The 16,030-nt window shown below is 37.0% G+C and overlaps 1 protein-coding gene across 1 annotated transcript in view; it reads left to right on the top strand.

Moving 5' to 3' along the window:
- Positions 1–16,030, top strand: part of MTHFD1L (methylenetetrahydrofolate dehydrogenase (NADP+ dependent) 1-like) — a 143,867-nt gene that overhangs the window by 47,907 nt on the left and 79,930 nt on the right. Inside the window, exons 18-20 of the mRNA XM_010000004.1 lie at positions 2,687–2,827; positions 9,960–10,028; positions 15,576–15,687. Coding sequence (XP_009998306.1) covers positions 2,687–2,827; positions 9,960–10,028; positions 15,576–15,687 — 322 coding nt within the window. The remainder of the gene's footprint in view (positions 1–2,686; positions 2,828–9,959; positions 10,029–15,575; positions 15,688–16,030) is intronic.

The following is a 16,030-nucleotide window of genomic DNA, read 5'->3' as shown; positions in this document are numbered from 1 at the left end:
AAATCCTGTCTTTAATTTTTCTCTGTAAATTCAGACCTCTTCTAAGCTTTGTGCCTAAATAAACAGACCAAAAAATAGTGCTAATATTTTTGCTCAAATCAGCAGGTAAAACAGTCAATTGAAGAAAAGAACTTGAGAGAGAAATTATAGAATGTTTGGGGTTGGAAGGGACCTTAAAGATCATCTAGTTCCAACCCCACTGCCATGAACAGGGGTATATTCCACTAGAAATGCTTGCCTGTTTTGGTTTTGAACACAAAGTAGATACTTTTCTGTCTATAACTCACAGAAAACTCAGTATTAGTTAATATTAATCGCTGATAATCAGCTGGAGCTACAAAATCTTATATGTAGTGCAAGTTCCTTCAACATTTGAGATGTTTGCTTGTGTTTACATTTATTTTAGTGACCCAATGTGATTATTAGCTTTGAGCCAAGTTCTGCCAACCTTTTTGTTTAGCATTTTACACTGTCACTATGCTGCTGAGTCAAATATGGCTTGTTTTATTAGTTGACATATGGCTGTCAAATGTTGCTCCTCTACTGTTTTGGGTAAAATGACCCTTGATGTATTCAGTGTTGATGTGTTGGACCATTGCATATCCATTAACATTCTAACATGGACTTGGTGACTCAAGAAACAGAGAACAGTTAGGAAAAGTCATCTCAGAGCCTAGCCAGAGATCCAGAGAAAACAGGACTTCATAGTTAACAGATGTATTTTATAAATACTTGGAGCGATGTTCTAGCACTCTTAAAATCAATGACACCTGTGTAAAATGGTAGAACACAGCAGGCACAAAAGTCTCCATTTTAATGAACAGGGATGCTGTGGTTTCTGAAGAGTATTACATGACTGATGCCCTTGATCCTGCAATTGAATCCATGTGAGTGAATCCTTTCATCAATAGAGAACTGTGACTTTACAGCTAAGGCTTCTGTCAGCACTTCATAGGTATACAAAGGTTATTAAAGTTAAAATAGCACCTGCTGCCTCAGTCTTTTGTGCCTGTTTTTTCAATTAAATATTATGTCACTCTTTGAGCATCTACCTGGGATTGGTTTTGCTGACCTTTGGGTTTATATAGTAACAAAAATAATAAAAAAATTATTTTTTGGTCTCCTGATAAACAACCTGATAAAGTTAGACAGCATTCCAGTATACATGTTGGGCATAGATTTCTCAGGCTTATTTTCTGTCCTACATATGCTGCAATGACTTACCAGGGACATTCTGAGCTTCAGAAAAGATAATAGCACCCATGTCATTGAATGCTAACAGTGTTCATCATGTACCTAGCTATTCTGTAGAATATATAGATACATACCCAGCTTATATCTGCTTTGTAAATTCAGCATTTCATTTTAATTCTTCTGCTGAAAATCTCAGGTTAGGGGTGTTTTTTATTCTGTGGCATGTATCTCTCCTTGTCTGTGCCAAATGCAGAAGAGTACTTGGGTGCCTTCAGAAGTTTTGACAAACATGCAGAAACGTAGAGTAATCCTGAATAGTGCTGCTCTGGGCTGTAGTTGTCAAGAGAGAACATAAAGGCAGGAACATAGATTTTTTAAAAAGGCAGATGCTGTTAAAGGACAAGGCAAATGAGTAGGAATGATAAGGTATCTGTTGAACAATTCTCTATGTAGATGCTTCTTAAAAGCAAGCAAAGCCCTCAGTTAGAACAGATTCCTCTAGTATTAGTCAGTATGGGACACATCTGGTAGAGGTCTGACATAAAAATAGTCCTGGGGGATTTTTTAAATAGATAGCAGTAGGATGTCAATGACTAAATTTTTGTATAGACTAAAATTGCTGGAGATTAAGAGATTACTAAGAAGCTATGCTTGTTCACTTCCAACATTGCATTCCATTCACAGAATTCATGAGTGATTTTGCCTTTCTTCTGTGTTTTTGTTCTGACAGCAGGTGACCTGGGCTTTACTAGTAGTAAATTGGTACAAATACTGCCAGTGTACACTGCAAGCTCTTAAAGAAAAGTAGGGACCACAGTTTATGTTGTGCTGAAATATTGTACTATTGCTTTTCCACAAGAGCAATAGAACTGTTGCCACATCTGGTTGTTTGGCATTTTCAAACTTATACATTTATTCATTAAAAAAAAACTAAGAAAGAAAAAAAAGGCACAAAGATATATTTTACATTATCATAGGTCAAGAACAAAACCTAGAAGCAGACGTTAAATTTTGAATTTATTTAGAAAAAGAATGATCAAATGTAACAAGAATGTTTTTGAAACAAGAATAAAAAACTTTTGGAGAACATTACAGAAAACAAAACAAAACAAAAAAACCCCAACAAACCCACAATGCTGTGTTCGTGCCAGTAAAACTCAGAACACATCTGGTGATTTTCTTTTTTGCTGGAGAAAAAATTCTTGATCCTTTAGAGAGCTTCTGCTAAGGATAATGTGAGCCAAGGGGCTAGGCATTCTACAAGACTGGTCCTCAAGTAAATTAAGTGTAACAGAGAACATTAATGAAGGAATATAAACAAAGTGTTTGAAGTTACTCTAGTCTGACTAATCTCAAAAGCTGTGGGTTACAATTTAGGGCTTGTTTGAATTGCAGTGTGAAATGAGTCTTTCCTGAGCCTGTGCCTGGTGATTCCCTCTGAGTATTTGACCTGACTTTGATTTGGTTCATGATTCTCATTTCTGTTTTACAGGCTCAGTTTGACATAGCTGTTGCGAGTGAAATTATGGCCATCCTGGCACTTACCACCAGCCTGCAAGATATGAAGGAGAGGCTAGGGAAAATGGTGGTGGCTAATGACAAAAAAGGAGAACCTGTAACAGCAGAGGATTTGGTATGTGCTGTAGACCTGTGAATAACCTCTGATGCATTTGCCAAGGATTTTGCTTTGAACAGCACAGTCAGATATCAAAGAAAGACCAACTTCTGGGCCAAAACTTGTTTGCAGTGAGAACAAGATGTAGAACTCATTTCTCCAACTCTCTGGTAACATCTGGTTCAGGAAGTGTCTGGTCTGCATAACCTACTTGGATAGTTTTCTGCAATTCTTAAGGCATCAAGTTTGGTGCTGGAGAGAGTCAAAGCACAGGTGCCCATTTGAGAGAGCTTGTAATATTTGCTACTGTATTTGTAAAATGTGCTCAGATGTTACAATGAAAGATACCACATGAATGCTTATACCACTAAATCAGAATGGCAACTAGCTATTCTTAATTCATAGATTGCTGATAGTCCTTAGGAAAGGGTTATCTCTTCACATCATTTAGACTTTTCTTCCTTACCTTCATTAGTTGCTTTCTCATTCCCTATTTCAGCTTCTGGAAAAAGTCAGTATGTTCCTCCTTCATACCAAATTCTTATATAGCCCTTATATCCATGTTGTGAGTCAGTAAACAGTGGCTCGAAGCTCACATGTGTTTGTGTGTGGCAGGTTCTCTTGCAGCCAGAAATTACCAGTTAACACTTGCAATCCAGTTATATGCCAGGAGTAGGTTCACTGTGATTGGCACTAGTTTACTGTAACATTAAATTATTTCAATTCTGGAGCCTCATTGCCAATTTAAGTTCATATATTACAGATTTACAGCATACCCTAAATATAATAAGTATGATAATGCTTTGCTCTTAGGCTTTTTTTTTGTCATCTAAATATATCCTTACAGCAACTGTAATGTACCTGGAAACTGTGCTTTCATGCCACCCTGCTTGCAGTGACTGCCCATATCACACAGACTATGTGTGTTTTTTCCTGTTTGTCCATTTTATGCAGACATCTGCACAAACCTACTGTGTATTTAGAATGAGGAAAGGAATCATCATTCTGCCTTGTCAGCAAAGATAGCAAATTCATGAGCCAGGAATACCCTCACAGCCTTGTTTTGTTCCAGTACAATAAGGAAATGAAAACATAGTATCTAGCTTGCCTGGATTTAAGATTGAAATTAAGTTCCCAAAATTTCTAAGTACCATCATCATCAGAATTCAAGGAAAATCAACTACTCCCAATTATGCAGGAGACATGAAGGACTGCATTTCATATTCTAGCTGTTGAAGTTTTATAGTTCAGTTGCATAACTTTTTATTTGCCAAAGGGAGGGGAGTGGGAAAGGAGTTACCCTGTAATGCATATGCAAAAACTTCAAAGTAATTCAATGTGAGAATTAAAACTGCATTTGAAATACGTTATTTTAATCTTGATGCTACTTTCATATGAAGGTACTTCAGTGTATTAATACTGCAGAATATTTAACCTGTCTTCAACCAATTAATGCTAATCAGATTGATGAATGAAAGCAGTTGCTTTTCCATAGTCTGTTTTATCAATAGTTACTCGGTGGAAAGATAATGTTAGAGCTGAATTTATCAACTGTGCACAAAGAACTTTTAATTTTTTCCACTATGTCCCTAAAATGGAAGTAGTGCTCAGCAAAACGTCTGTTATTAATTCAGTTTTCTTTGGCTTTTTTTTAAACAAACTTCCTCTGCTTAGTGTCTCAATCATTTGATAGTGTCACTTGTGCTGAACATGCTTTTCTAGTTCATCTTTAAAGAAGTCTTCTATATTATACAACAAAAGAAAATGCCCTTCTTGATGCAATCCAGCATCCTGCTGGCTTTCTTTGCTGCTGCATCACACTGAGCTTGTTGAGCTTGTTGTCCACTAGGACCCTCCGATCCCTTTACGCAGAGCTGCTCTCCAGCCAGGTGGATCCCAGTTGTTACACCCTGGGCTGTAGGCATACCACACTTGGCAGGTAGAGCTTTCTGGGCAGGATGGGGCGTGGCTAAGTGTTCAGTAAGGAGTATTTGTGAACTGTATTTTTGTTTTCACAAGGTTTCTATCTTGAGCAAAATTTCAGATGTGTTAAGAGGTTCAATGTGAAGCCATTCTCCTGAATTTTCATCCTTTCAAGTCAGGGTCAAAGAGGAGATAAAGCTTTATAGCTCAGAAAGGAAAGATCTCAAGACAGCTGAATGTAGGAAAAATAATATACATGCTTTCTGAATAACCTTAATCCAAGAATAGTTCCCTCATTTTGACTTTTCATGAGAAGTTCAATTACTTTCACAAAATAAAATCAAGTTTAAAAGCTTGAATCTATCACAGCCCCTTGACATGGTACATTTTAGCCAAAAGAACTGCAATTGCATATAGTTTTATCAAATTTTAAAAGCAGCTTTATCAGGGGAAGTACCACACAACCTGAATAATGGGTGGTGGCCAGTCCTACCTATCATTTAAAAAAAATCCAGGGGTCATGTTTTATATATATTACCTGGATTGTATTTATGGAAATTTAAATGTTTGACAGTTGTCTTTAGTTCATTGGAATCTATATGAACCAAAACCACTAAACTTTTTTCTGTGATTTGTTTCCAAATCTACACAAAATATACTTCACAACAGCACAATTGCTCTGAATTTTTACTTTATATGCAATATATTTATATTAATACAATAGTAAAACCTAAAATACACATTGGCAGATATAAACCAGATGCAGAGGCGGGCTAGGAGTAATAGAAAGAAGATAAATTGAATATTTCATGAATTGAGAAGACTCCTTCCACAAGATTAAATATCTGTCCTCTGTAATGGAATATACAGAAGTCTTTGCCAAAATGTGGTGCTCATTGTACAGTATCTTAAATATTGAATTGCTTTTTGGCTTTTACAGTGTAGTAGAATTTTGATGGACACATGCCATGTCTTTATGTTAAATGAAATGGGTCTGTATGCCCTAGATCAGTATTTCAGCAGCTATGAAAAATATTAAATAAATATGGCATGGTTTTCTAAATAAGACTTATTCTTAGCTTACTTTTTGTCCCATGCTGTTAGATTTCAGTAATTCCAGGACCAAAAAAAATAGCTTCATATTTACTTTTATAAATGATCTGCGAGCTGAATATGTTTTGTTCTCTGATTCTTCAGAAACATTGTGTACATAATTCACTTTTAACCCAAATGGTCTTCTCTGCTTACAGTTCAAGGTTTCATTTTTCACAGAACTGATATTGCAGAAAAATATTATCATTTTGTTAGAGACTATAGTTTCAAATGAAGAGATGTTAAAAGTACAGGGTTTTTCTCTGCCTTTCCGTAACCCTTATTAATTTCACAGTAGTTACTCTCAATCACCTTCTTTTTCATCTAATGCTGGCATTTCCACTCTTGCTAGACTTCAGAGACTGCTTCACAAGAAGTTACTTTGAAAATATTTTGGTTTTCATCTAAGTTTGCCTTTCCTGTGTCATGTGTGTAATTTTGTGCTCTATGATCTTGCTGTCCCAGGGAGCACACCTGCCTCAATGGCTGGTGGATAGATGGAAGGAGCATGATTTTCAGAAATATGTGGGATCAGTTCCAGGAGGGAACCCAGGAGAATTGGGTGTCCATATACATTTGATTTGGAGCACTACTTCTTTCTTCTGACAGTGAGTTAGTGGAAAGCGAATGATCTTTGTGCTCTCACACTCTTAATTGGTGTGTAAGTGCCTAGGCCTCTAATTCTTTGACGAAATATTTATCTACTCTCTCTGAATTGGAAATGGGGATCTGATTCCTTAAATAGCTTTGAAAATCTGGTCCAGGACTTTGAGCTGTGAGAATTGTTTGCTAGCTGCTTGGGGGACTGGGTATGTTAAGGAATGAAAACTTTGTTCTAACAGTCATGTCAGATAGAGATTACAACTTTATTGGTTGTTTAGCCTTTAAGAACTGTTGTTCACACCAAATCTTTTTAAGAACCACACAAGGCAGATAGACATCATGTGTGCCAATTGGAGTCTTTGCCTTTTTTCTCTTTGCTTTCAGCTTCAGGTACAGTGAGTTGTGTCCAGAATACACATCTAATATGGGTGAACTTTCCCAAAAAGTTAAAATACATAGGAAGTATTTGGGGTTTTTGCTTCACCGGATTGGTGAAGAACCATCAGAAAACAAAGGTGACAGGATTTGAGCTATTATTGTTTATGAGGGGGAGGGGCCAAAAATGTGTCCTGAATTAATTTTCTATTTTATTTATCCCCTAAAGCTTTCTTTCCAGTCAACATGGCTTATGTCAGCAATGAATTTTTGAATGCTTACTTTGAATGAGCTGGTGGTCTCATCCAGCATGAAGCAGACCACAGAAACCCCTAATTATACGGCTACAGTTGGCATGAGTTAACACTTGTCAGTCCTTAGGCAGGTTTCCCAAGAAGAGCGTTAGGGCTGATCCATGGCGGCTCAGGTAGTTAACCTTGCCTTTGACCAGCTAGAAGATCTGATGTAAAGTTTGCCATTTGGCTTTTTTCCTCCAGAAAGTTGAATAGCTCTTACAATTGCCTTTTACATGGTAAGATTGTAAACTATCTCAGTGTTCATGTGCTGAAAATTATTAGCAGCTGTTTCTCTTTTAGCGTAATGATTGATAACTTACGTGCTATGATGATGGGAAAACAGACACAGGAAGAAAATGTAAAAATAACCAACCTTTCCCTTCAGATATTTCTGTTACCTATTGCCTCCTAATTGGTGTTTGTACATGGTTCTACTCTCTGTGGAACAGACGACAAACAACAAGCTATTATAGTTTTGATTTGCTATAGTATTTGATTTGTCCTTAGTTGACGAGCGTAATTTCCTTCAGCCGGCGGTGGAAGGAAAAAACTGTGCATCTGATCTGAGAAATTATGTCCTAGCTAGCTGCTCAATTGGTCAAATAGCAGGAAAGAAAACAGGCTTGCAGATATATTCAATAAGCATATTGCCAACTCTTGATAACTTTTTTAAATACTTAAAATTCTATGCTATGATTAACAGGAAAAATAATGTATTTGTTTTGATAAATTAGTGTGATTAAAAACTGGGGTTTAATGAAGAAATTACTAGGATTGAAATTTGTTCCATTTAATTTTAAATCCTTAGAGCTGGGACTGGGTATTTGCTATTCTATTCTATAAGTGCTTCAGATTTGGAAGTGAATCAAATCAGTTATATAAAGCAAGTAGTTATATTGAACAGATTTAAAATTTAATAGCCTAAGAAATATGGCCACTTTAGAAATCCTTTTACAAATTGCTAAAATAAAAGAAATCAAAGGTGATGGCAGTGGCAGTTATTTTACATGGTCCTAAAAAAACCCTCATATATATATATAAGATACTGAAGTTACATTTTATTTTAGAAGCAGAAAATGTTATGGGTTACTAGTGAAATGAACCTTTATTAAACATTGTTGAGATCTGTCCTGCACTTTTAAGTGCTTGACCGAAAACAAGTAGTTTATAGTCTTACTGACTAAAACAATCTGCTGCTAAAAAGAAGCCTTTGGGTGTGAAAAGTAATGATGATTTCATTTCTCTTTTAACATATTTTTCCTTTTCCTTGTATTTAGGCCATCAGTTTTGGGTTGAAACGTGAGTAGTTGGGTATATGTATAAAATAGCACCAAGCTGCTTCTATAGAGGTGATGGAGCCTCTGCCGTTCTGACGGAGAGCTGGCATGCTTGTGTTTTCTTGTGTTTTGATCCTGTCTTCAAAAATTAAAATATTAAGTAACAGAAATCCATTTTTTGCTAATTGAGAAGAGGGAAAGCTATATTGTTTTGCTATCAGTTTCTCATATTATGTCTTTTTGGGTCTACTGGGGTTTGTAGACAGTGGGAGTTTACCAAATGCAAAGGAACATCTTTCCCTTCTGTCTCTTTCCTTCACTCCTCCAAGGAAACACTTGATACACTTTAGTAAAAAGAAGTTTTACTGTTTTGATTTCTATTCTTTTTTTTTTTTTTTTTTTTATCCAAGGCCAGATATTATGCTTCATTTTCCTCTGAAATCTGTGCTTAGATACAATGCTCAGAAAGGTGAAACTTGAATTTGTATAAAATACTGTGCTATGTAATGACAGTGCAATTTTGTCTCTTAGCTGTCATTAGAATACAGGCTACTTGATTTTAAACATTTTACAGCAGTTAGTATTTTTATTTGGTTTTAATGCTCCTTTGCCATACAATAATGTATTAAATTAATTTTTTGTGTTCTCTACTGCATTTTTTTCTATTCATAATCTAGTTCTTTCAAAACAAAACACATACTCTTCTCAAAATCAAAGTAATTTGGGAATAAATTGCTTGTGGTTTCTAGGTAGTACTCTACATATAGTCTGATAGTGATGTGCATGCTCTGTAGCCATTTTTTTCTAAAATGGGTATTAAATTTTAGTTCAGACAAATGTCATGATACTCTTACTTTAAATTCAGTCAGTGTGAAATTTATACTTAATATCCAGCAAAATGTTTAGGGAGGAGTAAGATTTTTTTACAATAAAAATGTAACAATTCACTTAGCTCCTTCTGTCATCTTGTCATTACAATAAGGCACCTCTAACTTTTAATTTTGTGATGTAGTAATTATATACTCCTAGTCAACTCTGTGCCTGATTTCGTCCTGTGTCTATTACATGTATATTTGCATGAGTCTTAAAAAATACCCTTTCTGGTTGTTACTAGATATTGATACATGCTATTGATTCTGTCATTGAAGAAATACACCTGTCATTTCTTTAGGCAGTTTTAGCAAGTTATTGCCTTCTTGCTTTCCCAGGATTCAGTGGCCTCTGCTTCCACTTAGTATTTTGTTGCCATGAGCATCCTCATGCTGATCACTTAATAATTCTGTGCAATCTCCATGAAATAGGCAGAATATTTACCTCCTGCCTTTTATGTGTATTCAGAGCAAAATTGCTATTATTTCTGGCGTGCACTGTAAGTAACAGTTGGTTAGAAGTCTTGAGGTAACATCTAAATAAATACTTTATGCAACACTAACTACTTATCCACTATGGTTTGTGAGCACACTTTATTTTTCTCCTTTATAGAGTAAGGGTTTTTTCCTGTTTTAACTCTGTAAGCTTAAGAGTAATTCAGAAATATTGCACCTTAGAATTGACTTCTTTAAAACATGAACTCTTGTTTTTTAGGGAGTAACAGGGGCTTTGGCAGTTTTGATGAAAGATGCAATTAAGCCTACACTAATGCAGACATTAGAGGTGAGTATGGCTTATGATGCCTGCCCTTTTCTGGGTTTTGAATTCCATATTTTTCTTGTCTTGCTTCTCTCCAGCCACTGCACTTAACTTTAAAGGTTCAGACCTTTTTTTCTAGCAGCTTGAAGGATACAGAATTAGTACAGCCTCACATGGTGACTGGCCAGTCTAGTGTTGCCTTTTCAATAGTAAGCTCACTGATGAGCAATATTCAGGGGGAGAGGGAGGAAGAAAAGCGGGGAAATAATGAAGCTGTTTTGAAAACAAAAGCATTTGGAGAAAAAGTAATGTCTATTATGAAAGTTTGACCATCAAAAGTATCATATGGTGAAAAGCTGAAGAATATAAAAAGATACTAGTGTGGATCCTGGTTAGTAAAATTGTCTCATTTTCTACAGCATTTCAAAGGGATAACTACACTATTGCTTTTGTGCTTAGATGGGGACATCTTCCTATTCTCAGGGAATATTAGAAAAATAGAGCTTAAGTCTATATTATTTTACTATGGCCACCTTAATATTTTCTCCTGCAAAGAACATCCTTTCTTTCACATGGCTGTATGAAGAATATATGTGCATGTTAGAATTAATTATAACATCCAGTAACAGAAACTGGAGGTCACATAGGTCAGAATGTCATGGCCAGAGCTGTGTATGAAATTGCCACTTGGATAACATTGTGTGCCTTAAGCATCAGTGACAAGATAGCTTTGGTTTTGAGTGTTTTAGTCTGCATCACTCTATTTGCACTTTGCATATCTGTTAGAAAATAATGTGGTTTTGTTGTAGTGTTCTAAAAGGCAATTATAAATGTCAGAAGAGTTTCTTTTGATCGATAGGCATTTGGTTCTGGGACTTGCATGCTTTTGTTTTTCTTTTTCTACTGCATTTCTTTATATTTGCATTTCTATGCAATAAAATTCCTGGCCATTATGTGGTATTCTTTTCTAGTCTAATCTGTGGTATGGCTGAAACATCCACCAACTTTCGTCAAACGCTATTGCTTGCTAGGAGTATATTTATTTATTTATTTAGGATATTTATTTCCAAAAATTATTCTTATAAAGTTATTTTAGAACAGCTGACTGAAGCAGCTCAGGAGACTGCTTCATGCTCCACTACTGCTGTTACAGTCTCAAAAATGTTGTTACCCTTTGAATACCTGTTGGTTTGCAGGCTAATGTAAGTCACCAATCCAAGACTGGAAATCTCCAGCTTGCCTAAATCTTCTCCAAGCTAGTGCTGTGCTTGGCTGATGTGTGCCTCTTGGGTTGTGCCATTGTTCATGTGTACAGATGCAATGACCTGCTCTGTTACTGCCCATGCTGTTGTTGCTCTTCTTGAACCTCACATTTGTGTGTCATGTCCCATTTTGTGAATAAATTCCTTTAATTATTTTATTATTATTCATGTTAATAGCTTTAAGAGGTGGTAATTTTAGTAACTTCAGTTTTTCCAATAAAAGAGGGAAGGAAGCAAGGCAGATACTTTGCTGTGCACTCATTAATGTCGCACAGTGATCCACCTGTGAGTTAGAACCCTCCAGCCCGATAGATTTTAAGACAAGCTAATCCTAGTGTACCCTGAGGTGGTGGGTGTAATCATGTCTCTTCTGGTATAGGGAACAACATAGTTCTCATGAATGTGTGAATGACAAGTCTTTCTTCTGCAAACCAGAATTGAGGGGGATACACTTGAAATAATCCTAGTAAGTAGCATCCAAAAGAAGAGGGACCTCTTACGTTTCTGAAGAGGCTACTAATAGTTATTTGGAAACATAATCCTAATCTCTGTGACAAAGACACCCAGTGTCTACAGCACACTGGTGATATAAGAAACAGAATAACGTGATTAAGTAGAACACATATGCAGCTCAGACTGTACCATGAACCTGTCCTGCAAGTAGGAATGAAACTGTTCACCAGAGCAGGTCTTCCAAATTGCTTTAGTATTGGGGAATGGCAAAAAGACTGCCTGAGAAGGTGCAGCAGGAAACCATCTGGGTGCTTTCCAGCTGATACTGATGGTTAATTTGGTATGATTTGTGAGTGAGAGTGCCTGTGGTTAGCAGCAGCTGAAAGGAGACATTGCAGAGATAACTGCACTCCTCTGTGATCTGGCAAAGAGCCTGTATATAGGTATTGTATTAAGCTGTGGAGATCTCAGGTACTGGGTCAAAGGGTGTATGAAGGGGGAGAACAACCTACTTGATAGGCTTGCATGAGCTTTATGTGGGCATCTGCTTGCTCTGGAGAACAGGTGTAGAAGTTCATAAATCAAAAATGACTGAATGCCAGTTCTGTGTGGAACTGAACTGGCAACTTGTGTCAGTGCTTTTTTTCATATGTGAATTGATGTGTGTATTTTAATTTGCTGGCTTATAAGGTGGTTTCTTGGTGGGTTGATTTCCATCACAACCCTGCTATTCTGTCACCAGAAATGCTGCCTCGAGGCATTAGTGATTGATAGTGTTTTATGCAGGAATGACAGTTGGACACTCCACCTACAGTAACTGTAGACTTCAGCAGAACTTCCATCCAATGCTGTAGAATTGAGATGACTTTGCTTGAAATGTATGTAATTGTTTCATAGTGTTTATCCGTGTTTGTCATGACAGATTTGTTCCCTCATGAACTGATCCCTTAATGTACAGCATTTATTTGTACTATGTGTAACAGAGCAGCTGCTCTTTTGGACAACTCTTTGTAGTTGCAGGCTGGCTGCTGGTGGGGTGGATGGCTCGTGTTACGTTTAAAGTGCCACTCACAGTAAAGATGAGGGAAGGATGGTAATGAATATTATAAACGTCCTTCTAGCAGCCAGATAACTTCAAATATTTATTGACACTCCAGTTTTATTTTCTTTTACTAAAACTGGAATGATAAAATTTCCTGTACTTAAAACAGTCAGCAGAAAGCATCCCTGTGACACTGTTTCTTCATATAGTTTATTAAGAGTGTGACAAAAATAAGTGCACTCTGCAGAGTGAGAAGGATGGACTGACACAGAATTACCAAAGCTTGCCCAAGAGGACATTGTCCCTGTTCCAGAGTGTGCCCGAGGCTCCTGAGTTTCTGCCAGTTCAGTACCTAGACTGTATTTTTCTTCCAGAGCTGCTCTTGCAAAAAGGCCATTTGAATATCTTCCCCTTCTCTTCTGGTGGATTTCAGAGCTCCAGGGGAGCATCTGTCCATGCCAGTGATTTAGCAGTGTGTTTGGATTTCAAGTTAGGGGGAGGGGGCCTCTTGGCTACCAACATTCTGGATGCTGGATCCTGCAGTCCAAAGTTCCTTCCTATCCATGGTGTGAAATAACTCTTGGACGCACAATTGCACAGGGAATGCTGTGGAAGACCTTTCTGGCCCCCTCTCTGCATGGCTGCCATGGTATGGGCTGGACTGCCCTCTCACTGGCCATGTTTATGCTTCTGTGTATTGCATCTGCCTGTGTGTGCACTGAGCTCTAATGGCAGCAGCTCTGTAATTGCTTGCCAGAAGAAATTAAGGGCCTGAAAGAGTAAAATTAAACTTAGAAAGTAATTAAATACATATCGGAATAAATCACATGGATTTCAATCCAGTAGCTGAAAACTGCAGCCTTATTTATTTGAATGCTAGGAGGGTAAATTAAAGTGGAAGTAAAATTTAGATTGTTAGAAGTGGTTTGCATTTTATTTGTATAAGCTGTAAGCTCCTTGAGGTAGGAATAATGCTTAATTTTGTGCAGCACCTCCCATTGTATTTATATCGGAATATTATAAAAAGCTTTTAATGAGTATGCGTTTCAAGTTAATGTTTTCATAAATATGTAAAATCTTAATTTATATTGCAGTATGTGGTCATTACCAGATAGAAAAAAAGAATTAGCCCTAAGCAAACTCTATTAAATCAGTGTGTTATGATGATAATAATCTACATAATTCCTCTTGTTACAGGAAATGGTTTCTGATTTGTTTGTTTTTTTTCCTCCCCTTTCTTCTCTAACATGTCTGAAGCAGAGTTGTCTGGGTTGTAGCTTAATTATCTACTTCTTGGAGAATATCCTCTGCTCAGTATGGATGCATGTTCTCCTTTTTCCACTCTTAATCTGAAAAAAACCCCTTGTTTTATTAGAAAAAAACTGAAGTTTAATGTGCCAGTGGCTAAAAAGTTACTTGTGTTTGCTCTGAACAAAACAATTTGTTATGTATAACTACTTATAAAGGAATCAGTAAGAAGAGATGCTTATTGTTGATGTTTTGAATATGATTTATATGCAAAGTTACTGAAACAGGAAAATCTGTTATCTATAATAACAAGTATTTTGTTACTGTAATCCAATTGTTCTGGTGATTTATCGCAAACATGGACTTTTTTTTTTTCTATTTGAGTTGTTTTCCTAAGACACTGGTGGGGAGTGGAACAATCAGCCTTTATTACATGGTCAGTAGTTTCCAATTTGTGGTTTGTGAGGCTGTTTGGATGTGGCCTGCAACTGATCCACAGAACATGGTTGTCCTTAGTTGGAGTTTCTGGTCAAAAATTGAGGAAGATTGCCCAGTAGCTTCTCTGAAATGTTTCCAGTTGGCAGTAGCTCCTAATACAGAATGTGTGAAGAATGTTGATGGAGATAACCTGAAGTTGTCACCTTACCTTTTCTTTAACCAGCTGGGCATTTTTTAAAGGGTTAACAGAACAATGGGGATTGACATCCTTCTGTCTGTGTATTCTGATTTGGAGAACAGATAGCAGTTAGTATGTCTCACCTAATCCTAATCCCTTTCTGTAGCTGCTGATTTTCTAATTTCTCCTTTCCTTGGGATGCCTGCCAAAACTGCAACAGGGAAGCTGAGAACTGTTTGTTATCTGATAATTTTCCCTATACCTAGTTAATTTGCTTAAATTTCCCTGTTCTTTTCTGTTTTAGATCAGTTCCTCCTACAGAGCTGCTTTTCTTGTGCTTTTCTATGGTGTCTACTGTACTGCACCCAGGTTTCTGGGTGCTCAGCCAGCAGCAGTGAATGCTCTTTTTGGTGTGTCAGCAGCCCCGCTGCACCCTAGCCATATCCCTTCCCCTCTCACTCTCCAGCTCCTTACCCATTGACCCTGGACCCTCATTGCTTCTGTTGGCCACTTTGCCTGCCCAGGAATGACAATGACAGTCAAGAAGGAAAACAGGAGCAGTAAGGGATGGGGTAGGGCAGGAGTTCAGCTCTATTTATGTACTGTCTGCAGTGATGTACTTACGTGTCCCAGAATAGCACACCACAGCATTAGGACACTGGAAATATCAAACATTAGTACAAGATTGGCTGAGAAATTAAGTAAATTACCTACAGGTTACCCCGCTGTCTGTTACCTTTCTATGAACAAAGCAGGTTCTGGCACCTAGACCTGTCAGTGACTGGGGCCTCAAGCACCCTAGATGTACCTGACCCTCACAAATTATCTAAGAGTGCTTACTGGTTAGACATGCTTTAGATTTATATATAATTTTGATTAGTTTGTGAGAATTTTTGGCGTATATTCTTACCTATCCATTAAATTAACAATTATTTTTTTTAATCATTCAGGGAACACCTGTGTTTGTTCATGCTGGACCTTTTGCTAACATTGCACATGGAAATTCTTCTGTTTTAGCAGATAAAATTGCCCTTAAATTAGTTGGAGAGAAAGGATTTGTAGGTAAGTAATTATTTTGTTTATTGTATTACGGTTTGTTGGTGAGTTGCAAACAGTGATGTAACTGAATGAATAAAAGAGCAATGAAAGGTAAGAATACTATTTCATTTAATGTTAATATTAATAATAATCACAAGTAATCTTAAAGCAAATGAGTAAAAAGCACAAAGCAGTTCTCCTTTCACCCTCCCCTTTGTCTCAAGCATTCCAGTCGCCATGTGTGAGATTCCACAAGATGGCTGAACCAGTTAAATGACTGTGTTGCTTTGAAAGAAGCATCATGTAGTTCCTCGTGTTAGTATTCATCTGACCTCCCTTGACAAACAGCAGAAACCATTCCTTATTC

Source organism: Chaetura pelagica, unplaced genomic scaffold, assembly GCF_000747805.2.
Source record: "Chaetura pelagica isolate M959 unplaced genomic scaffold, ChaPel_1.0 scaffold135, whole genome shotgun sequence".
Lineage (NCBI taxonomy): Eukaryota > Metazoa > Chordata > Aves > Apodiformes > Apodidae > Chaetura > Chaetura pelagica.
The sequence above is the reverse complement of the archived record's forward strand: the minus strand, read 5'-3'. Positions and strand labels throughout refer to the sequence as shown.